At 45.0% G+C, this 24,839-nt stretch overlaps 1 protein-coding gene and 1 pseudogene across 3 annotated transcripts in view; both read right to left on the bottom strand.

Annotated features, from left to right (window-relative positions):
- Window positions 1–24,839, bottom strand: part of LOC149328477 (solute carrier family 26 member 10-like) — a 68,877-nt gene that overhangs the window by 18,904 nt on the left and 25,134 nt on the right. For all 3 annotated transcript variants that reach the window (XM_089562134.1, XM_089562133.1, XM_089562132.1), the window contains exons 3-8: window positions 16,719–16,829; window positions 15,940–16,103; window positions 8,493–8,657; window positions 6,119–6,274; window positions 5,604–5,686; window positions 1,641–1,788 (exon numbers count right to left, since the gene is read on the bottom strand). In XM_089562134.1, coding sequence (XP_089418260.1) covers window positions 1,641–1,788; window positions 5,604–5,686; window positions 6,119–6,274; window positions 8,493–8,657; window positions 15,940–16,103; window positions 16,719–16,829 — 827 coding nt within the window. The remainder of the gene's footprint in view (window positions 1–1,640; window positions 1,789–5,603; window positions 5,687–6,118; window positions 6,275–8,492; window positions 8,658–15,939; window positions 16,104–16,718; window positions 16,830–24,839) is intronic.
- On the bottom strand, window positions 12,744–13,510 carry LOC149328478 (uncharacterized; annotated as a pseudogene).

Raw genomic sequence — 24,839 nt, 5'->3', positions numbered from 1 at the left:
AGTGCCATAGCACAGCACGGCGGGCGTCTTTTATATTTGACCTCCATCGAAGCGGCCTGGGATTAACCTGTGTATACGGCTCAGCAGCCGAGCGCCCTTATCACTGATCCGCCGATGGAATTCAGGAACTGATGAAGGGTATCCAAATAATTCGCAACGTTTACACTCGCTAGCTTTCATTTCATGACTAAGGCTACCAAGGAAAACTCTGCAAAACTTTACCACTTTAACACCTGCTATATCAAAAACACGTTGTGATGTGTTGTGTTGGGTTTCATGGCGCATAGGCAGCTAAGGCCATCATGTATATAAAAAAATGCCGAACACTTAAATGGCTGTTAATTTGCGGTAGTAAACAATTAAATTCATCAAGTTTCAGCGACCATGTTTGTGTTTAGCTGCTGAATATAAACACATGTTCATTTGCACCTGGCATCAGCGGTGAAAGTTTGGGCAAAATGCATAAAGAAAGGAAGATAATGTAACCATATTTCAAAGAACGTGAAAAATGAAGGTAATCGGAAAAAACCTCCAGCTCTCTGCGACCTCGTATTTGTAGGCCAATGTGATGTTTTTGCTTCCCTAAAAGTAGGCTATTGAATTTTTTTTATTTTATTGTGAACAAAATTTAGTATCTGGGTTGTACTGAGGGTCATGCATTAGTAGAATCGAGAATTGAGGCTTGTTTATTATAGGGCTGCACGTTTTTGAGGTAGCTTAGAAAAACTTCAACGGACTATTACGCTTTGTAAAAAAAAATATTGGCTTTTTCAAGCTAACATTCACGTTCTTTCAGCGTTAGAAGACGCACTGAAAATTGGGGTTTTGGAAAATTTTCCGCCACAGGATATAAAATCGTGACATCCATACCAAAAACCTGTCCGTCACCACTGTTTCGAAATGGATGCCTTTGTTGCTTAGGCTCAGGGATCCACGGCGAAAAAGCCTTGACAGACGGCATATAGCTTGTGGAAGCAGCAATAGGTGGCGACACCCGTGTTTTATTCTTCAGACTTTTCGAAGTTTTAATAGCCCGCTTTTCAGTGAAACTTGCTTCTTTGTCTTAAAACCATGGAAGTCTGTCGACACAGGTTAAATTAGATTTGTCCTCACCATCCTTTTAACGTGTTTTAGCGCCCAACACCACATAAATCCCTCAATAAGTTAGAAGAGAACAAACTATGGAGACTACAAACCAACACATACCCAACGCCAGCTAAGTTACAACAGTGGTACCCTACACTATACTCTCCGCAGTGCCCACACTGCGGAGAGGTAGCTAACAACTACCACATGGTGTGGGCATGCCAATTTAATCTCTTAGTTGACCCCGTTTCAAACCCCTCAGAGGAGCCGTGGGAGGCTGTTCTGCTCAGCGATGATGCTGACCGTCAGCACTGGCTGGTGGGGAGGGCGAGCGCAGCAGCAACAGCCAGTGTACTACCGGACTAGGCGGCCCACCCACATGCTCTAAGAACATTGAGCAAATAAAGATGTTTTCAGTCAATAAATAAATCAATCGCCTTAGGGCAACTACATTAGACTGCACATGTATACAACAGATATTCTATGTGGAGCTCCGAAAATAATAACATCAATAAGCACATAAAGAAGCGCCACGCAGTCAGTTCAAAGCTCACCTGGCCGGCGTCCGCCTTGAGGCGTTGCTTGCGCCCGAACAACTCGGCGATGGAGAAAGCAGAGACGAACTGCACAATCGCCAAGGCCGCCGCGTTGGGGAGCAGCGCCACCCAATCTCTCATCGGGGGCACGCTTGGCTTTGGGAAACTGCAAATTGTGCGCATGGTTACACTTTAAGCCTCGCGGGTGTGACATGCCCTCCACAATCTTTATACCCCCAAAAAAAGCACACACGAAGTGAGGATCATTACAATTTTAACTTACCCGCCGTTTACAACACATACAGCAGGCGATTAATATCATATACTGGTACAAAAATCTGGAACGCTCTTTCAGTAATGGTTAAAAGAAGCCCAAATTTATCTCGCTTGGTAAAGGACATTATCTATAAAAATAGCTTTCAATCTCTAGCAGGAATGTAGTCTACTAAAGAGTGCATTACCTGGTTTGTATAGGTTTGTATAGAATGATTCAGTACTCCTGAATCTGTATTTATGTATTATTCAACGTTTTTAATGAACATCCTCTTTTGTCTTTTCTTTCATTCATTGGTTGCATGTGCTTGCTTCAGTTCATTGTAGTTTTGTGTAATATCTTCTATGCATATAAAATGTACACTTTTTTCTTTCTTATGTTGACGCCTGGGTACGCTATGAGCTCTTATTGCATGGGCCCTAACTAGCAGCTTGCTAAGGGCCCAGGTGCTTTTATCACCTTGTCTGTAATACCTCATCCAAAGTGAATATACTGAAACTCAAACTGAATTATGCCATTCGTGTTTCCTGTCAGCGTTATCCGACACAACTTCAGAAATTTCTCCATCTCTTCCATCACACGACTTTTGGTTGCCACTAATAGATATAATTTTTATCCCATATGTTTACATAATTGACGACTGCAGGTCATCTATATGGCGCCAGATCGGTCATCATCATCATCATCAGCCTGACTATCCCACTGCAGGGCAAAGGCCTCTCCCATGTCTCTCCAATTAACCCTGTCCTTCGCCAGCAGCGGCCACCATATTCCCGCAAAGTTCTTAATCTCATCCGCCCACCTAATTTTCGGCCGCCCCCTGCTACGCTTACCTTCTCTTCGAATCCTCTCCGTTACCCTTAAGGACCCGCGGTTATCTTGCCTTCGCATTACATGCCCTGCCCAAGCCCACTTCTTCATCTTGATTTCAACTAGGATATCAATAACGCGCGTTTGTTCTCTCACCCACTCCGCCCGCTTCCGATCTCTTAACGTTACACCTATGATTCTTCTTTCCATAGCTCGCTGCGTTGTCCTTAACTTAAGCTGAACCCTCTTTGTTAGCCTCCACGTGTCTCCCCCATAGGTGAGTACCGGTAAGATACAGCTGTTGTATACTTTTCTCTTGAGGGACATTGGTAAACTGCGATTCATGATCTGAGATAGCCTGCCATATGCGCTCCACCCCGTTCTTATTCTTCTAGTTATTTCCCTCTCATGATCTGAATCAGCTGTCACTACCTGCACTAAGTAGACATATTCTCTTACTACTTCCAGCACCTAGCTACCAATTGCGAACTGCTGTTTCCTTGCTAGGCTGTTGAACATTACTTTGGTTTTCTGCATGTTAATTCTTAGCCCCACCGTTCTGCTCTGCCTGATCGGTGCCGGCTCCTTTTTCCAGCGAACGGCCGGTCACGTGCTTAGTCATGTGGCCACGGCTGCCAAGGCGGCGGTCGGCACAGCAGTGGCGCACGATTCCAGCTGCGGCGAAGTACTGTGGTATGTCACGCGGCTGCCACACCTCCACCGGTCCTCCACTTGAAGTAAAATTGCGGCGGCGATGACCCTGGCTTGACTAGGGCAGCAAAGCTTTCGCTTTAAAAGCAATCTAAGCGCTATCGGCCTTCTTGGTTAAGGCCGGCTGCACGGTCTTGGCAGCAACAGTTCACCTACTTATTTTATGTTCAAAGTTAACTAGTAGAAACTCCTGAACCAGCTTACTTGCTTACATGAATAAAAGTAATCTAAGCGCTATCGGCCTTGTTTCTTATGATCGGCTACATGGTCTTGGGAGCAACAGTTCGCTTACTTATTTTATGCTCAAAGATAACTAGGAGAAATTGCAGAGCCAGCTTGCTTGTTTACATGAATAAAAGTAATCTAAGCGCTATCGGCCTTGTTTCTTATGACTGGCTACATGGTCTTGCCAGCAACGGTTCACCTACTTATTTTATGCTCAAAGTTAACTAGTTGAAACTGCTGAACCAGCTTACTTGTTTACATGAAAATCTAAGCGCTATCGGCCTTGTTTCTTATAACCGGCTACATGGTCTTGGCAGCAACAGTTCGCCTACTTATTTTATGCTCAAAGATAACTAGTAGAAACTGCAGAACCAGCTTGTTTGTTTACATGAATAAAAGTGATCTAAGCGCTATCGGCCTTGTTTCTTATGACCGGCTACATGGTCTTGGCAGCAACAGTCCGCCTACTTAGTTTATGCTCAAAGATAACTAGTACAAACTGCAGAACCAGCTTGCTTGTTTACATGAAAATCTAAGCGCTATCGGCCTTGTTTCTTATGACCGGCTACATGGTCTTGGCAGAAACAGTTCGCCTACTTAATTTATGCTCAAAGTTAACTAGTAGGAACTGCTGAACCAGCTTACTTGTTTACATGAATAAAAGTAATCTAAGACCTATCGGCCTTGTTTCTTATGACCGGCTGCATGGTTTTGGCAGTAACAATTCGCCTACTTATTTTATGCTCCAAGTTAACTAGTAGAAACTGCTGAACCAGCTTACTTGTTTACATGAATCATTTGTTTTATGATTTTCGCCAAGCCTGCCATTGACACCTGCCCCCTTCTGCCGCAGCAGCCACGTTTATGCCGGAAAAAAGCCACTTTTAAAAACTCACTGACACGCCGGGTACTACCTCTTTTTGGAGTCATGTACAGTGCAATTACGTGTAAGCAAAACAACTGGTGAGAACACAAACATTTGTGCACTCTTCAGAGGCGACAGGGTAAACTAAAGAGGCCTTATTTTTCCGTAGCCGTTGCATTTAATTTGTGTGGTTGAGGCCCGGCATGGTAGTAGCAATGTAGCGCTTATGCAGAGTGTTGCAAATACATTACAACCTCCAGGTCATGTTTCACCAAATGCAGTTGAGAATATATTCCTTGGGAAGTTTATCATGCGCAGTAGAAAGTGAAAATTGTACCAACGAAGACTGCAGCCTCCTTTGTTTCTCAAACTGTCATGTGCCGGAGGGTAGAAGAGTCAATGGTGGCGTATTATATTTAAATTGCGAGGCAGTGACCTGAAACTGTGCATAACACAGCGAGATATTCTGCCACTTTTTCATTCACACATGCAATTTAAAAAACAATTAAAGCAAGAAAAACACGGGAGGCACTTGTATAGGTTCCTAGGAAGGCACGGTCAATAATTTATGTTTTGAAATAGGCTCTCGCAATGAACTTTTACCACAGATTGCTAATTAAGTTTTGAGGGAATGGTTAGCTGGCTTAAACTACCTTTAGAATACCAAAACCCGCTCGATTATGTTCGCGTCTATTCTTCTGTCATGTGCGAGGGGTAGCAACCAAGTGTTTTGCAATTGTTTTCTATCGTGCTGTCCTATTCCCGTACGCAATGCGGCGCGTTTACTGCCAGCCCCATTCTTCCACGGGTCTTCGCATTTCTAGTTTCTCTTGCTTGCTGGTATCCCCGTTCTTTTTGCAGTCATAAATACGTTCTTATCGGTTTTCGCTAAATGGAAAACTTCTATCCCTCCTCGCTAAAATGCATTTTACGCGGCATTTGCGTGGATGAAAAACACAACATAGGAAAAGTACCTTTAATACGTTGCCCAGTTTCCGGTGCTCGTGTCGTGAACTGCATGCAACTTCCGCCTCGGCTTAACGCATACGTATGCAAGACGTTTCTAAGACGTGTGTAGTAGGCAGGCGCCGCTTACCCTGAAATAATGTGGCCAACAACTTTCACGTTGTATTTCGTGTCCAGGTGGAGGAAATAAGAAGCCACAGTTGCCACGGCCACCTGAAAGGTTTCGAAACGGGTCAGCTCAGGCGACAATCGGCGTTGTGCAGTGGATAGGCACAAACGAGCATTTTCTCAAGTTCTCAGTGCGTTTGGATGTAGCGTTCCATTACTCGACAGCTTTCGTTATTTTCCAGTGTTTGTCCAGCCTAGAAGCTCCTCTAGAGGAGTGTTCGATGATAAATTAAATTACTGATTTGCTTTAGCCACCATACGGTTTTATGGGCTTCGAATAGTGAAACATGCCCGTTTTCACGCCACAACGGCCTGATACAGGTGCGGAAGGCTTCAAGCTCATCCATTTTAGTTCTAATTTCTTTCTGCATAACCGCATTAGGGGGAAAATATACCCCTGATTAACGGTACAGTGCCGCACTGCAAGAAGGCTGAGTTGTTTATTTTTTCCAACTTCATTTGTAAAAGACAGCTCACCAAGATCAAGTCCGATGGCAAGGGAACTGCAGTCAATCGCCTCATTTTGCGTGCGATCACCCCCTTGGAAACACCCAGGACGATGAATGCGGTGAGTGAGAGCAACGCTGTGACCAGGTTGCTGCGAACGACGCTCTTCGCCACAAGGTAGACGGTCTGCAGCAGGCAAGCAAACAGAAGGCATGAAATGCGCGAGACACTTTTGTAGTAGCATACAGGTGGCAAAATGAAGCAATAGGTGATGTCTGTGCTCATCTGTCCGCTTTCATAGGTGATTAGCTGTCCCGACCTAGAGGGGAAATTTGTAGCAATTCCAGTAACGTATTTCGCTACCGTTGTCCATAGCGTTGGTACGAGATTCTAGGTAAGAAAGCCAGTAAATGTCTTCCCGAGCAGTATTAGCAGATATAACACGCTCCGCTTAAATCACTACTGAGCAGGTTTTAAATGGCCATTCAAAATTTTACCCAACTGTTTTTGTCTACATTATGTACGTATCTTTTCTGATAACATTTCCGAGATGCTGTTCCCGTCATGTTATGTCAACAACGTAGAAGCACTGCGCTTTTCTGACATCTACCATACAATGTGGCTCACCGGAATGCACTCGAAAACGGTAGCATGAGGATCTAAGCCCTGACAACGCATTTTTCAGGTCACTTGTAAGCTACAGTAAACAGCACCGAATCCTTTGCTGCTTATCTCTTAGTTTGTTTTCCCAAGGTGAAGCAGGTTATTAAATGTGTAAATTAGAGAGCTAGTTTTCAGAAAAATATTAGCCGAGATGACAATGCATCGCATGACACGCAGACTGATACACCTCTGCGTATTTACCTACGGACAAGGTAATTGAAAAAGACATATTTATAATCGCTGCGGTTTTGGACAAAACGTGTTACTGACATGAGTGTATAGTTTGAAAATACGTAACGCAAGCCCTTTGTGTTTGGTGTTTTGGCTCTGCAATTTGCGCTGTGTCTGACATGGAATTGCTTTTTTGTCTCGCTGGTATGGTTTTGAAGTTCCACGTGAGGTGCGGTGCGTGGTTAGTAACACAACTCTATACCGGCGGCGTTTACTATCACAACAGGTAGTTTCAAATAAGAAATTAAATCGTTCCGGAAACCACCTTTCGCCGTTAACTGCAGACTACAACGCCGAGAGATCAACCGAGGATTTTCAAAACAGTGTAAAACCTGCGCGCATAACGAAAATGAAACTTTGCACAGCAGCACAATGTCGAGCTAGTTTGTAACAGGCCATGTTGTTAACTAGTGAATATGTGTCCTTCCAGCTGGCTCTTTTCAATTAAGAAAAAGAAAATTAAATGGATAAGAGCGGCGTGACTTTACTAATTTTATTTTGTGTGCACATCATTCACGCACTTCTAAATCAAAGTAGCGATTTCTTGCAGGGCAACGCGAGAAAACGAGGATATAACATTTCTGCTTGCAGGTCGTTCGTGATGAGGCCATTTTTTTAGTTTTTGCTGTCGGAAAGCAAAGTAAGTGCCAACAAAGCTAGCAGCGTTTGCAAATGGCTACGCATAGCAGGAATAACTTAGGCAATGCAAGTAAGCGTATACTAAAAAAGCGTGTACTTGACTGCTGTGCTCAGTGTCTTCGCCATTGAAGTTTATTTCCGAAAGTGTCGCAGGTATTACATCCGCCAGGCTATGACTACAAGTCAACTAAAGGGCGATTGCTCGTCTGCCCCATACGATGAACACATTCTGCGCTTGGAGTACGCCAACGAGAACACCATCGCTAAGTGATAGCTTCCCTCGCGGGGCCTATCATTTACACAAAAAAGCAGCAGCGGAGCCTTCATCGTTTCCAGATATTTTTTACCCATTCGTGTCTTTACAGTATACAGGATTGACGCCCGCAGCCGTTCCCATCCCTGCCAGCTCCACATCCCCAAAGAGTAGAGACTGTATGTTGCCGCACTCAACGGTGGCCGGGGCCTTTTTATCCGCAATATTTCAGTGGACGCCTGCGACCACGCCTTGACTACTCAGCCAAACAAAGCAAAACTTTGGGGTTTTCTTTTGCCCCGTAAGGCAAAGTACTGTCTGGACTATGTAGCTGATGGTCGTTTTCAAGGCCGAGGTGCGCCTGCTGCTAAACACAAGGGTGTTAGAGATATAGACGAAAAACGTTTCCTAGCAGAGTATAAAACACCGAATAATTTAATACCGCATAGCTCTGGAGAGAATGACCTTTTGTGGTTAACTTAATTTCGCTTATCGATCACTCGGCGCATGAAACAGCCAGCTACTAGCAGAAGTATTATCTGAACTTCGTAATGCACTTACAACAAATAAATAGAAAGGCGTATAGGAAGAATAATCAGCGCAGTGTGTCGTCGTTACCATGGGTGTCCCGAAGAATCCATTGTTGGGTGCGATGACGGTGCCGAAAACCGATGGCAGCTGACTCACAATAACTGTGACCGCGCAGCCAGTGAGGAAGCCCTCCGCCATGACGGGAGATATGATGGCCGCCAGCCGATCCAGCCGCAAGAGCCATATGGTGACCTGCCCGAATTAAGCACGAATAGAGGTTACGATACAGCCGTAGCGACTCCAAATTATGTGGTACGCAAGGAACTGGTAGCAATCCAAAATTGCTCTCCATAGTTTTTTTGGCTTTGCCGAGCAGTACTTTGCTTGCAAGCTGCGTTGCGAGACTTCGTAATAACGTTAGCGTGTTGCTATAACCGCTCTTAGCTTTCTGCTGACATTTACTTGAACACCACGGGTAAGGACCAAGCTATTAGGGTTGATAGTGGGCGATAGATAATGACCTCAAGCCCCTTGGTGAAGGTTAAAACGGGGGACCATTGTACTGGGCGCTTTGAGGAGATCTTGTCGACCGAACGTCTCGGAAGGGAGCTGCCCGCCCTGATGCCATCCTCGCGTAGGCCAGGCATAGCCGATCATTTTCCTCACTACCCACGGAGTGTCGGCAGCCATTCACAGGCGGGGAAGAAGTTCCGTACAGATTCGCTTCGTGAAGAATATTCCAGCTCTTCCGAATCACTGCTATTGCCTTTTATACTTAATAAGAGATTCTCCCTCCTTTGTAACTTCCCGCTTGTAACAGAGATATCTTCCATTACTGCTTTGGCATACCTTATAATGATTGCCTTTACTGTCCCTGTATATACGTCGTGATAATCTTAATCTTTTCATGGCGTCTGCTATGTTGTTATCGCAACATTGCAATAACGATTATGAATATTTCGCTGATTTCTTTAAAGAGAACCTCCCTTGAACCTGTTCGTTTCTTTCTCGCTTATTTTAATATTCGGACCGTGCGTAAGACGAGTATAAGGCTAAGGCTAAAAGACTAAGAAGGCCTTGGCCCGTTGCACAAAGTTTCACATCAATGAACATAACTTGCAAAAAAGACAGATCGGGTGGCATTAAAGATGCTGCAGGAAACAACTCCCAAAATTACCGCAGAGAAAATTTCATCACTCTTTAGAACGGATTAAAGCGACCCAAAACTGCACTCACGAAAAATAAAAGACAACGTCATGAAGCATATCCAGTGTAAAGAGCGCAAGGGCAACAATATTCAACAAGTGCGAAACCAGCCCCACAAACGTCAGAACCAAAGCCAACCCATCAAATTTGACCAACAGGAACCAGAAAAACAAAGGAGTATCTGATGGCAAGCATTACATGCATATTCCATGTACAAACAGCAGAAATAACTAAGAAAAGCTGATTCAGCAGATTTCGGTGCCGCAATCTTAGTTATAGAACACAACCTAGGGTCATGAATGAATAGTGATTTCATTGCCGTAACCACCGCTCCGTACCGGATTGCAGCAACAGAAAACGCCGGATATCGCGCCACGGGCTCCGCGTCACCGCAAGTTTCCGATAGCTCCGACCTCGACTACACAGTGAGCAGGCGTGCTTGGCGGGCTGGCTCCACTGTCGCCCTCGCACAAGAAGGGGTCCGCAGGGTTCCCGTACAAACGTTCTAGAAATCCTTTTGGCGGGGGGGGGGGGGGGGGGGGGGGTGATTAAGGTAAATAAAGTATGTTTCGATAGTGTAACGACATGAGGAATGTATACCGTCCTCAGCGATGATGGGCGTAAAAGGATGACTCACCTTTGCGGGACGAGATTGTATATAATGTTGAGTAACAAAGTGGTCGAGCAAACTAAAATACTGAATAGTACGAGTATTACGAGTATACTGCAGCTGAAGCGAAAATGTGAGTAACTTTTGCAGTGACTGCGGGAAAAATGAACTAGTATGAAGCATTGTTTTTAAACTAACTCACTTCATCTCACTCCCGATACATTCGAACTGTGTTGGCCCTAATGTATGCATTTAACTATGCCCATCTTTGCCTTCTGGATCGATAAGCTTATGCACTAGCCGAAAGCAAACAATTTCAGTGCGTGTATCCTAGGCGAAATAATGAATGCAGTTTTTCTATTTCGACGGCAAGGTTCAGCAGCACTGTGCATCGCCATTGAGAGCGCGGTAATGTATTCCATGTGTTGTTGTAGGGCGTGGTTTTTTACTTCATGTGATTTAGTGGATAGGTGTAAAAAGGTATGCTCTTGCGGCTAGGCACACGCTGCTGACACAACAGTTATTGGGAATGGAGCGAAGTGTTAGGACAGGCGCTCAGCACACTCTTTTTAACTTTCTCTTCACATCATGTCGACAGGTTTCAAGTAGGTTTAGCTGTTTACTTTCGGAGGAAACGTACAGCGCTTAATCATGCGCGCAGACTCTTCAATCCATCTGGGCTGGTCAAGTCCCACGGCCACCAGCATACGCGTCTTCAATCATGCGATGATGGTTAGGTTACGTTTATTGGGTTTAACGTCCCAAAGTGACTCAGGCTATGAGAGACGCCGTATTGAAGGGCTCCGTAAATCTCGACCACCTGGAATTCTTTAACGTGCACTGGCATCGCAGAGTACACGGGCCTCCAGCATTTCGCCTCCATCGAAATTCGACCGCCGCGGGTGGGATCGAACCCGAGCCTTTCGAGTAAGCAGCCGAGCACCATAACCATTGAGCCACCACGTCGGCTTCATGCGATGATGGCTAATGCTCCTACGACACACCCAAATCTTCTCGCTTCAGACCGGTTCGAAGACGTGTTCTTCTGAAGAGTATTAGCAGAGTCCCTCAATACTTTACTGGTCATGAAACTCCCACGAAAGTTTGATATAGCGACAAGAGTGGCCGCTAGGGGCGCCCTCGCCATTCGGGGGGCATCGGAGTGAATCCGGCGCTGGCGCTCTGCGGCCTACGACAGAACTGAAAAATTCAAATAAATACATCTCCGGAGTGATACTACTGTGAGAAGGATGTGTTTCCAGGCAGGTGAAGGCACAGAGAAAAATAAAACTGTTTATCAGCGCACTGGCGGCCGGCGAACCCTGTAACACTCGGCAAATTCGCACGCAACCGATTGCGCAGGAAGCCAGCGGGCCTCGCTCGCGAAATACTAGTCCCTATTTAAAAAACAAATAAGACAGGCGCTAGCATGGTATATGCTGGCTAGTATTTCAGATACAGAGATGATCACCTGCCGGTCCGATGGAGCGGGGCTGGCGTGTCCGTTCACCGTTTAAGGTACGAGGCGCAGCGCGCATACTCGCGCCGGAAATTGGCACAGGCGCCCCTGGCTATGCCTGCTCGCGTAGAGAAAGGCGTATGTCTGGTGGAAGTGCTCGCACTACTTGAAGGAAATTTGGGTAAACGATGATTAAGGGGACTTAGTATGACATCTAGCTTTAGAACGAGAATTTTGATGGCAATTATAGCATGTTATTTATGCTATGCAACACACAATGTTGATAAAACATGTTTTTTTCCCTAAAGCATTTAGTGCAAATTTCAGTAGCCGATCCACGGCACTTTAAAGACTCGGACCAGCCTTAATGTCTCCCACAAAGTGCAATGGTTGTCATTCGCGACCACGCCTTGCTATTTCCTATATACACGCTACTTGTAAACATTTATTTTCCCTTTTATTCAATTTATTCACTTTTTCCTTTTATTCAAAATATGAAAAAAATTGTTGTGAAATACAAACTCTGCTTTTAGATTCTTCAAACAAGTGTACAACGTGCGAGGATGTGGCAGGGGAAGAAGCCCATTTTCATGAAGAAATATGTACACCGATGTCGATTTTATCTTCAGCAGCATGCAGTCATGAAGCCATTCCTTCTTGTACCTGTTGGCAAAGATTTTTTTTTTCGTAGCGAAGCAGGCAAAATGTACAAATCTCAATAAATAAAACGCTGAGCAATGTGCCTATCTATTTGAAGCATACCGTACTGCTTTTTGCGACTTCGCGTTCACTTTCATTAAACACTGGTCAAAAATTAACTTTTCACGCTTTGACAGCTTGTGCAAATTTAGTTCAGTTTTTCGGTGTTTCGCCTCTTGAGCTGCCACCCTGGCGAGCTTCAGCTGGCAGCGCTGAAGTCGTTGCTCCAAGCAACGGATATGTGCCTTCAAGTTTTTTAGCTGCGAGAAGCTGCATACAGCTCCCTCCGTTTGACAGGCGGCGTCTACACGTCCGTTTCCGTTCACCTCAGTGCCTACGTAAAAGAAAGAAGGGAAAATATCACTCATAGATCTCCCGCTCGCCGTACATGCAATCAGCACGCAAGCAACAAGGCACACGCATGCCTACTTTCATTACCTGCGCCAGTTTCCGTTGCATCTGCGCCCGTCGAACTCGAGCACATCGTCGCTGCAGCGCCAGAGCTCTCCAGATCAGCTGACGGCTCCCGGCGACGCTTGGTAACCTTGAGCTGCCGAGGCGAGTGAGTTGTGCGCTTTTTCGGATTTGACAAATACGCAGGGAGGCCTTCGAAAATCCTTGGCACGGCATCCGGCGAAAGTTTGGGCACATCGCGCTGCGACGTCACCACCACGCCATCAACTACCCATTGATGTGCACGCACAATGTCACTCGCATCGAAGTGCTTTTCACAGACACGCACATGCGGGGAGTCAAAACTGAAGCCAGAAGTTTCTTGGCGTGGTATGGCGCTGCCATTATAGCCGTCGGTCGCCGTCACTGGGCAGGCAGAACATCGACACTTTTTCTTCATTTCCCCTGTACCCAGAGCGGCATCCAGGTACGCAACAAGTACGCGGCATCCTGACCTGACTTTCAGGCACACCCAGGGCACATTCTCATGACACACAGCACAGGGAGAAGCCGAAAACTGCGAGCACACATGCCACGCTATTCCGCACTGACAGCAGCTGCCGCCTTCGGTCGCCGCCGCGATGCCCCTCCGCTGCACGCAGCGCCGCACTGCGGCCGCCGCTGGCAGCGCACAAAGCTCTCCCATAGCGTGACGGCGAAGTTTCATGACCAGTAAAAGTATTGAGGCACTCTGGTATTAGCATTTATGATTTCAGTTAGCCGTACTCTTAGCGCATAAAGACAAGGAGAAGAGACATAGTGCTACTAACAACTACAATTTCGTTCCAGCAACGCTTGTTTAAATATACAAACGCTTCCCTAACGACAAAACTAAATGCAACACAAAGACAAAATATATCGCCTCCTTAATCGCCCTCTCTCCCACTCAATTGCTGCCTATCATATCGCCCAATCAATTGCTCTTGGGCGTAGCTGCATGAGTTGAGATAATTGATTTCTTATTCTGTCAGCGATACTGACGGTACGCAGAAACATGTGCTAGAAGATTTCTGAATTTCGAGAGCTTCAGTTATTTCCTTTTCAAGATTAGCTTTAATGCAGGGAAGACCTTTGCATTTTTCAAACCTAAGACTGAAGTTTCGGCATTCTTAAATGCCGTAGATCATGCTGCTCCCCACGGAGCTTACCAATTCTTTGGCGTGGACCCTTAGCCTCTCATCAAGGAACATCCCTGTGTGGCATGTGCACCGTTTACTGCCTACCAGCAGTTTAGAATGGATCACTTTTAGGTGTCTTTCGCAAAGTGCTCCTGATGACGCTTTGATCGAGCGATGGTCGTGATCTCAGCTTTTAGCCTATTGCAGATTGGTGCACGTTAACACCGACGGCTCAGTGAACCCTGCCAGCTCTTCAGGCCCCATGGTCATTCCCGCAAGGAATACAGAAATTAGAGTTAGGATAGCTCACGAGAATCTTTCGACGGATGCAGAACTCAGCGCTCTTCGTGTCGCCGTTGAACGCATCAATCTTGCGCGCCCTCAGCAGTGGTCTACTTTCACCGATTCCGAAGCTGCCCTCCAAGGCTTACAAGCTGCTCTTCGCCGAAGAGCCCGTGAACAACTAATTGGCCGCGGAAATTCGACAACTACATCACTCTGCCACCAACAAACGCCATGACATTACCTACCAATGGCTACCGGGGCACAGCTGCATAGCAGGCAATCACCGCACAGATGAGGTCGTGCGAACTGCTCACGACGACGGCGATTATGTGTCGATCCCCATTTCAAGATCAGAAGCAGGGGGTAGGCCTCGCGTACTTGCGCAGGATATAACGGTTGCCGTGTGGAATTCCGGGAAATTTTCAAATCCACGTTTAAAATCCTTGGACCCAGATCTGAAGCTCCGGCTTCCATCCGGCCTACCACAACGTGAAGAAACTTTGCTGTGCGCCTATGGCTTGGTGTAGCTTTCATCAACCACTACTCTTTCTTAATCGGTAAGGCTGATGATAGCTCTGCATGTGCCATATGAGGGTATGACCACACTATATCCCACTTTCTTTGTGACTGTCTTGCATAGAGTGCCGAAAAGTGTTCTCTCAGCCGTGCGCTGGGGCATCTAGATCCACGCCCATTGACGGAAATGAAGATTCTCGGCCACTGGCCCCGGCGATCGTCGGCGTTGAAGGCCTCCAATGCACTGCTCCGCTTTTTGCGAACTTCTTGCCTGCATGACAGGCTGTGACTTTAAGTCAGCATGACTTCATGGTGACTTCAGTTTTCTGCTGCTCTGCTTTCTCTTTCATTTTTTTTATCCCCTTACTCCTTTCACCGCGTGTAGGGTAGCAAATCGATTATTCTTCCAGTTAATCTCCCTGCTTTTCCTCCTCCTCCTTTTGCAGATTCCAGGCAATGTTAAAGCTGTGAAAAAAGAACTTTCACACCAGCTCTGCTCCCCGCTTTCTGCATGTTGTGCGAGATGGCTTGAAAATATGGGATAACCTCACCTTTCCTTGGTTTTTGTTCCAGTTCACTAGTCTTATTCGCTGGCCATTCTTCATTTGTAGCAGGCTTTCGACAACTGACGCCAAAAGTGAAGGCTCGTAACCTGAGCTTAAAAGGCGTTGCACTTGATCGTCAGACTGGATAATTCTTAGTGTATGGGAAGTACTTGCTAAAAGCGCTATTAAAGTCCACCCGCACAATTCTTCTCTAGACCAGCTTGGAGTGCGCTGAGTGAAATGACAGTAAGGGTTTCTTGCCTATGGGCTGGAAGGCCCAACACACAGGTCCTGTTCAAAAGTATAGCCCTAAAAAAAAAAAAAAACCTCTCGAAGGACTTTGAAAACGTTGGTAAGATGCTTGCTTCAAATAGGAAAAATCTGAGTTGTTGTAGCTATGAGTGCCGTGTCGTTAGTTTTCTCTTGTTTGTCTTTATGCGCTGAGAGTACAGGAAACTATGCACCACCTAACGTGCAAGAATGTTCTCGCATAATCAGCACCCCGGCGCTTCGCAAACCTTTACCAGCACAGCGTGTCACACCGTTTAACCAAGGGCCGCGCATCAATTAAAACATGCAATTTGAATGAAAATTGAGAAGCGCCCAAAAGAACGTCGAAGAAATTGCGGTTCTTCCAGCTCACCTGAATAAGACCACTGAGCAATGTGAGAGTTGTAGCTACACCCGTTGCCGACACTTCTATGGGCATCTCGTCACTGCCGTCCTCAAAGGCCGACGCATTGCTAGAGACACCAGTGTACCTCCTCACGACGATGCCTGTCATCAGGGCCGTAACCGGGAAGGTGCCTGCAGAGAAAGTTCAAGAATATCTTGTGGCGTGGAAGAAAGCATGCGATTGTTAATGTCCCATTTGTTTCCGCAGCCCGTGTTAAAATTTCATACTATCATTGTGAAACTCGCGCTTTAGTGCAGGCGTTCTAAGCTGCTCGATATTCAAAATTTAGCGAGATAACGTGTTGAGAATCTCTGTGCTTGTCAAGCTCATATCAAAGAGTTACAATAAAGAAGAACATACATAGTGAACTCATCTCTTGGAATCTACCGTCTTACTACACTAGATATGCTAGTGTCTGGCCTGCGCAGACAAGTTCAAGTCGCTTTCCCACTTATTGCTTCAAGCTCATTAATTTTTAACCTATGCCCCAGCCCAATGGCCAGAGTAAACCTGTCAAGTGGTCTGTACGATCATTCACATTGTGAAGTGATGCTGAGAAAAGACATTATTCGGCAGAACTTGAATGCATAGGAAGATTTGAGGCACCGGTTTGAAACGCCAGCTGAAGTGGTCAACACCATTCCTGCTTCTGTTATCAAGGAGGGATGTTTTCATGTATACAAAAAGATATATTCAGAAATCTCACAATATTCTCGGAGCGATATACTATCGGCTTCAACACATACCCATTGATACGTATGGTGAGCTCCCCATGAAGACGTAGACAAGCGCCGGATAGAGGGAACTGTACAAGCCCAGGACAGGGTCCACACCGGCAATGATGGCCGATACTAACCCTGAAATTAAATTTTTAAGAAGTATTTCTCACACGCACATAAAGAGCTTCCTGTCCTATTACTACATTGTGCTTTAAGCTACGCAGGTAATCAATGTTGTCGATTATGGCAGCGTACAAAAACGACCTGCATTGAGGTAAGGTGAAGAATTTCCGTCATTTCGACTGCTGCGGTGATAGTGTCCTTAATAGCTAGTGAGTTTTCTAACAACAAAGAATAAAGCATGGTGTAAGTTGCCTTGGGCGGTTCTGAACCATTGGAAGGCAATACTCGGGCCCTCGTGTTGAATGAAATGCAGCATGCCTTAATGTTTAAAGCATAAAGGTACCATACCTCAAGACAAGGCTTGTCCGGAAAGTAAAAATACACCGTGCTACAAGCGATGAGTGGCGAAGCTAGTCGATGTTTACTGGCAATAACCATTCGTTTTGAAGCGCAAGCTTTCCTTTCTCATTCTATTTACAGAGTTCCACCAGCGCCTAAGAGAGTAGCACACTTTACAAATCACATTTTACACACTTTATACTTTACACAAATTACTTTTTACACACTTTACAACTGATCGAGACTCCCGTCAAATGCAGGCTCGATCCATGATAAGCTTCTTCCACGCACACCAGAGGCTGAACACCTGCAGCCGTCCGCACTATCCCATATGTTCTTTAATATGATGTTAAGAATCGACAGAATATAGTGAGGTGGTGCCATGAATCTACAAAAGGAAAGCCAATGCGGGAGGCCGTGTGTTGTTACCGGGGACAGTCTTTGTAAAATCGAAGATTGATTCTCTTGATTAGGCAGGTGACGCCGAGGCATATTTCATGAACTTCAACATCATGTCTTCTTGTAGGATTATTAATTGTATTGCGCATTGAAAAACTTAGAATAGTTGTAGCAGATCATGTAAACTGAACATAATAACTGCTGAGGAGTGGCGTACGCCTGCTTAATGACAGCGTCGTGTGCCATACCGTGCACGCCACCAGCTTGCTTCTGGCAAGATTAATAAAGGAGATTTTTGACCATGCTCCGAATATCGCGGACCTGGCGCCCTGTAATTTTCATTCGTTTATTCATCTGAAAGAACATCTCGGAAGAAAACCATTCGCTGATAATTCGAGTTAGCAAGAGCGTTCATTACGAACTTTACAAGGTAGGCGAGCTACTTCTGTGATTCCAGCACCAAAAAGCTGAATCGCAACCTAAAGAATTGGTTCAATAATGGTGGCAAATTTGTGGAAAAGTAAAGTACGTAAAACGATTAGCTCTGCGTTGCTGTTTTGCAGAGTAAAAACCTTCCACTGCCGCCCTAGCCTTATCTTTGTTTCCGGAAACACCTTTCTTTCTAATCGTGGAAAACGAGGAGCAAAAACAGGACTCAGCATCTGCTGAAGCCATGAATAACACAGAATTAAAACGTGAAATGCTTTGTGTGTAGTAGATAAAAAAAAGCGTTACAACTATATCAACACCCTAGATGCGTCGCTTTCTGTTCGTCTGATATTTCTCGCATGGCAAACTAAGTTCTCCTGCATTGTCTGTAGATAGGCTGGCAAATATTTTACACTCGTTACAAATGTGTTTTGGTTCACTACAGTTGCTCCCAAACAAATCGTTCGTTTGCTGCCTTTGTAATGTGGAGGTTACTTGTGTACGATCGTTATAGGCCTATTTTCTCGCTGCGACAGCTGTGATAGTTCGAAGACCTTGGTACATCACTGATCGAACGCTGTCCTTTCGCGTTTATAGGATAATTGGTTTTGTGGGCTTCCCATATTTGAATGAAACGGTGGCTTTGAACTTAGGCTCTAAAGCCAGGCATCACATCTGTTTTCCAGCTAGCCGGAGCATCCAGTGCACTGAACTGCATGTCACCTTCTGCATATTTCTTTGACCGCAGCTGAAAATCAGCAGGCATTGAAAAAAAGGCAGATGCGAAAAACCGGTGTCCGCCGTCTGTCTCGACTAGCTTCACAATTTGAACGAGAGAGCAATACTGTGTTCTGAGAGAGCCACCAGATGCAACTGATTGCGATGACAAAAGCCGACAACATGTTATTCCGTGTGAAGAAAACCGATAAAAGCAAGCCGGGATTTTCGTCACTGGGCAAATCCCAATTAGGCTAGCCACTAGCAGCTATGGCTGAAGAAAAAATGTTGTACATTTTTGCTGCAAATGCTAGCTTAATAATTCAACTTTTGCAATAGATAACGGCGATAAAAAAAGTGCATGTTTCGATAATCTTGGTGAAACCATTTTAGTGGTTTGCAGTAAAAAAAGTTGCGTCCGTAGACCCCGTTGTTCCTGTGCTCATATAAGTCAATGCCTTTTCGAGATCAACGCGGGAATGCGACACACAACAGTTTGGGCACATACCAACAACAAAAACCGTAAAAAAATTTGGGGGACGTTTCAGATTCGCCTTTAAGAGTACCTAAAGCGTTATCGCACCCTCTTTGCTTCATCTACCTAACTACGTAATTTCAAATTAACCTACTCATAATTACTCATGAACGCGTCAGTACATTTCTCAAAGGCCCTTCACAATGTAGAGGGCAAACGCATTCTCTAGACTCACCTGTTAGGCTTGTACCAACGAGGTGCGGGGAGTATATGCTGCCTTGGTAGAGCCGCCTAGCTGGCTCCCCTACCTGGATGCATGTGTGTGCCTCCAAGATATATGATGTTTTGGAAGGTGGGTCATGCGGGTGTATGATGGCCTGCTGTTTTGAGGCGTAAGCATACATAGATTTTTCTTTTCGGCACTATTTCCATGCAATAAAAAAAGGGCCTTCGTGGCGTATGGGTACCGCGCCCATCTCGCACTTCGATGGTGTTGAGTTCGATTCCCGCCGAAACCACAATGAACCCAATTTCCTTATCATGAATTTTCTTTGCTTTCAAGGACCTCCCGTAGAAATAGAGCTTCACACCGAGCATACTTTGATGTGTTCCTGAATTTTATTATTTATTTTCTTTATTGAGGATTTTTCGCCCGTGGCAAAAGGAGACGACGCCGTCTTTTCTGCCGCACGGGACCCTTAACGCCGTAATGCTAAAACTGCCCAAGATGCGTGCACGGTCAACAGCACTGTAATCATTCGAGTTATCACGTGAAGGCCACTTCAGGACGGAGTTCGCGAATACACACAGCTGCAGACACCCCTTGGTTCCAAGAATTCAGCTTAGACATCTGTCAGCGAGTAGCCGATACAGCGTTTCACACATGGCGAGCACCGATGTCGAAACAGCCACTGTAATGCGGCGGGAAAGCTTATCTTCGCGCGACGTATCGCTCTTGTGCTACGGCATGCTCGACTCTCCCAAATGGGGGTGATTGCAGTTTGTCATGGCGAAATATACATGCTCTGCGGAACTAGTAAGGCCCTGGGGCAGTGAAGTCTTTCATTATGATTCTCACTTATGGTACCTGCTTTCAGCGCCTGAAAACCGGTCTCCGCGAACAAGAGTAATATGTGTGGCACTGTTGCAAAGACTTTACGCAATCGATTGTTGAGCCATATTGCCCGTTGAGTAAAGTCGATCATAAAAGATGTGTAGTTTAAATTACCTGGCACAGAAGCGATTTAAAGTGTGTCTGTGAAAAATTTTTCGCGAAGATTGCGATTCTGCTGTCGGGCTTGTCGCGGTTAAGGTCCCAAGGTGAACATAAGCGTAGGCAGCGCCAGGCAGTTGACTTCAAGGGTGCGGTTTTTTTATGATCCAGTCTTAATCACAGTGGCACCGCTCTTGTCTTCTATATTCTCGAGTCCTTCGGTAGGATAGTCACCATCATCATCATCAGCCTGTCTATGCCAACTGCAGTGCAAAGGCCTTTCCCATGTCTCTCCAATTAACCACATCCTTTGCCAATTTCCACCGTATCCTTGCAAACTTCTTAATCTCATCCGCCTACGCATTGCATGCCCTGCTCAAGCCCATTTCTTGCGCTTGATTTCAACTAAGTTATAACCTCCGTTTGTTCCCTCACCCACTCCACCCGCTTCCGATCTCTCAACGTTACACCTATCAATTTTCTTTCCATAGCTCGCTTCGTTGTCCTTAATCTAAACTGAACCATCTTTGTTAGTCTCCACGTTTCTTCCCCATAGGTGAGTACCGGTAAGATACAGCTGTTTTATACTTTTCTCTTGAGGGATATTGGTAAATTGCCATTCATGATCTGAAAGAGCCTGCCAAATGCACTCCACCCCATTCTTATTCTTCTAGTTATTTCTCCCTAGTGATCCGGATCAGCCATTAATACTTGCCCTAATTATAGAGATTCTCTTACTACTTCCAGCACCTCGTTACCAATCGCGAACTGCCGTTCTCATGCTAGACTGCTGAACATTACTTTAGTATTCTGTGTGCTATTTTTAGCCCCACAGTTCTGCTCTGCCTGTCTAACTCATTGATCATGCTTTGCAGTCCATGTCCTGAGTGGCTTAGCAAGGCAATGTCACCAGCGAATCGCAAATTACTTAGGTATTCTCCATTAACTCTTACCCCCAACTGCTCGCATTTCAGGCTCCGGAATACCTCGTGTAAACACGCGGTGACTAGCATTGGCGAGATCGTGTCTGCCTGCCTGACACCTTTTCTTATTGGAATTTTATTGCTTACTTTATGGAGTACTCTGATAGCTCTGTAATCGTTATAAATATCTACCAATATTTTCACATAACACTCTTCTATACCCTGATTCCGCAATGACTGCATGACAGCTGAGGTTTCCACTGAGTCAAATCTTCTCTCGTAATCAATGAAGGCTATATGCAGGACTCGGTTATATTCTGCGCATTTTTTTCTCTCGTGATTGATAGCATGAATATTGCCTATTGCCGAGTATCATTTACGAACGCGTGCCTGATTATTCGGTTGATGCCTTGTGACCTCGAGCGTACCAGAGTCTTGGAAGAACGCTAATATTATTTTGACCCATAAGTAAGGAGGCGTCAAGGACTTGAAGAATTACAGACCGGTCAGCTTACTGTCCCTTGCCTACAAGGTATTTCGAGGTAATCGTTATTAGACTCAGGGTAGGATATTGGCCTCGCGGAAATTTTCTATTTATTTTAGAGCGTCTATTACAGGTTTGGCACCATATGTGCTTCTAGACATAATTATGGACGAGAAATCTATGTTCGCGGTCTTCAAAATAGTCTCGACGCCTGTAAAGATTCATCACGCGCAGGTAGTCTATTGCGCATTATTTACAGGAAAGAAAAGATATTTTTCGCAGTACGTTTGCATCTGTATTGCCCAAGAAACTAAGAAAACAGATGATGGGTCTGAGAATTCTATCGGAAGCCAGAAAAATGGCCTCAGCGAATATTTTTGCTTTCTTCAAACATTCACGAGTAGCCACTGTAGGTTAGTCATGCCGAACTGCGGCAAATGTTAAGCTTTAATGCCGATTGGTATTAGGCGCTGTGAAGGCACCGTAACTAGAGAAGTTTAATTGGTTGCCATATATTAGTGTTCATGGACAGTGCCGAGAGCAGACACTACGAGCACGTAAGGAATTTCCTCATTCAGCTAGCGATGTTGACAATCCTCCACATTTTGCTCCTATCGATGCTATAGGGACCGGTACATTTCTGCTGCACCAACGTACATTAGTTTAAATTAAAAAAAAGTCCTTTTGCCGATCCCTAGATCTCGTATGAGCAACCTCCACCTTGGTCAAAAATCCGCTTATTACATAATGGTAGTTGAGCGTTTTCATCAAATAGGAGAAGTATTAAGTCAGATATTCATTAAGGGCTTCTACAAACCACTCCGAAGACAGCAGTGCACTAAACTGTAAAGAAAGTTATAACACTAAAACTGTCGCTCTAAGCCACGGAGCATTCGCTTTTTGGCCCACGAGTTCTTGTTTTCCTATTTGCTCTGCCCGCCGCTTCATACTTAAACCAGCTGTTCAGCCGTTATCTCGTAGCGGGAATTGAATACTCTCAAGCCAGTCCTTGGCATGGCTGCAACATGTCGCTGGTAAAGAACTTTTTGAAATTCCTCTTATTCGCAAAATATTCGCGAACAACGGTGTTTGCCCCGAGAAATTTGAAGCGCTTTAACATAGTGTTGCTTTTTATTTTTTATTTTCATAAAATATGTTAATTAGGAGTCAACAAAAAAAGGACCCATTTTTGCTTATACCTTTTTAATTTGATAAGACGCGTTCACTAGGCGTAAATGAAAAAACGAAACCAAATCTGCTTTTGCCATCGACAAACCGCGTTCTCAGTCTTCAGTAAGTAAAAAAGTGTGAGGCGGCTCTCGTAATTTATAAAATTGTAAGATGTGCGTTACGAAAGGAGAGAGAATCAAAAGTAATAGGATCATAAGTTCATTAGCACAGGCGTTCTCATCGAACTTAAGTATTGTTTTTGCTGTAGTGTGTTCAGGCGGCATTTCAGGCAGGCTATTTTTTTTCAATCTTCTGGTCCTTGCGGGAACTTCTGTACAAATAAGTGAATTCATCATTACTAACTTTTCTTGTGAAATTTCTTCTTGCTACCCCACGTGTACAACAGTGCAAACTATGAAGGCTACACAGCACGTCACAAATGTATCAAGTGTGGCCCCATAGCTGGTCAGAATTTCAAACATCCTGCTTAAGAGCGCACTAAAATGCACTGCACAATTACAACCGTTAAAAGTGCTGTTAATATCACCAAAGACACAGTTAGAGGCACTTTGCAGGCTTGACAATATTCGCAGATTGAATGAAAGGCACTCTACATTTGACGTAAAGAGGGTAAAGGAAGCACGCTCGCAATATAAATGGGCAAAGTTACTTTCGAACTGCCTTGAGGACCTTTCTCCTGTGCAAACCCGCGTGCCGCGCCCTTCTTTTCCAGCATTTCCCGATAGACTATTCTCGTGCGCGGCTACAAATTGACGTTGTTCCCAACCTCGTTTAAAGCGACCGCTATAAACCGAGAAGCGGTTGCGACTTCCTAAATACCACATATCATTTAGTGCGAACTACAGGTATATTCTTGTTGTTTACTGGAGCCCGGGTTTGTTACCAAAGGTAGATGAGGAGTTTGGTTGCGATGGTACACTTACCCGAGTCTGTTCTTTGCGGCCGGGGAAATTAAACACTCTACTAGTTTCTAGTAAAGGGCAAAGGTTCTGTAATTTATGATTTTATCTCTGTGCTGTTAATCGCCTCTTTAATACGGCAGTGATACTTAATGTTTTGAAGTTCAGTTCTGTATACGTATCGTATTGACTATTTAGCTTACCGCAGCAAACATGGAAGACACGAAATAGGTTACTATAGAGACCAGCACGAAAGAGTTTACAGTACTCCGGTGTCTCTATGTGCACTTCGTTTTATATAAATCAACTATCCCAGCTATATTGGCTATCTCTATTCTGACGCAGCAAAATGACAGACGCCAAGGGAAGAATACATACGTCATCAGCGATATGTAAGGACACGTTTTTGCACTTTAGCCACTCGAGATTCCTCACCTACTGACACCTGCAATGAAGAGCAAAATGGAGACCGAGGTATCGCAGAACCCCTCGAAATCCTTCTGTCGTCGATAAGGGTACCATCGTTTTATGGAAAGAATGTGCTGAGCAAAACACGCGCGAAAACTGTTCTATCTTCTGAGTGTTATGCTCCGTCGCAGGTTGCGTTAATTATCTATCTTTGAATCAGTCTCCATCTTCCAAACGCATTATTTTCAATCAAAAACTGTGGTTCTAACGGGCCTTCACGGGAACGTAAATGAAGGTGATGAATAAAAATACATTTGTAGCGAACAGCTCTACGAGTTCGCCACATTCTTCCTAAGGTGACTTGCCTAGTGTATTGGTCTCTTTTGAAGAGCCCTTTCGCATGCGTATTGCAAACATGAAAGGTGAACGTGATGTAGGTTAGCCTCCTAACTCGCTATAACCGATTCAAAGGCACCTTGCGGCACTCCGAGCGTGCAGGTTAGGATGAGAACGAAAGTATGAAGCGCTTTAAGCTATTTAGCACGAAG

This window comes from Amblyomma mixtum, chromosome 9 (genome assembly GCF_055824585.1).
Source record: "Amblyomma mixtum isolate Tamu chromosome 9, ASM5582458v1, whole genome shotgun sequence".
NCBI lineage: Eukaryota > Metazoa > Arthropoda > Arachnida > Ixodida > Ixodidae > Amblyomma > Amblyomma mixtum.
The sequence above is the reverse complement of the archived record's forward strand: the minus strand, read 5'-3'. Positions and strand labels throughout refer to the sequence as shown.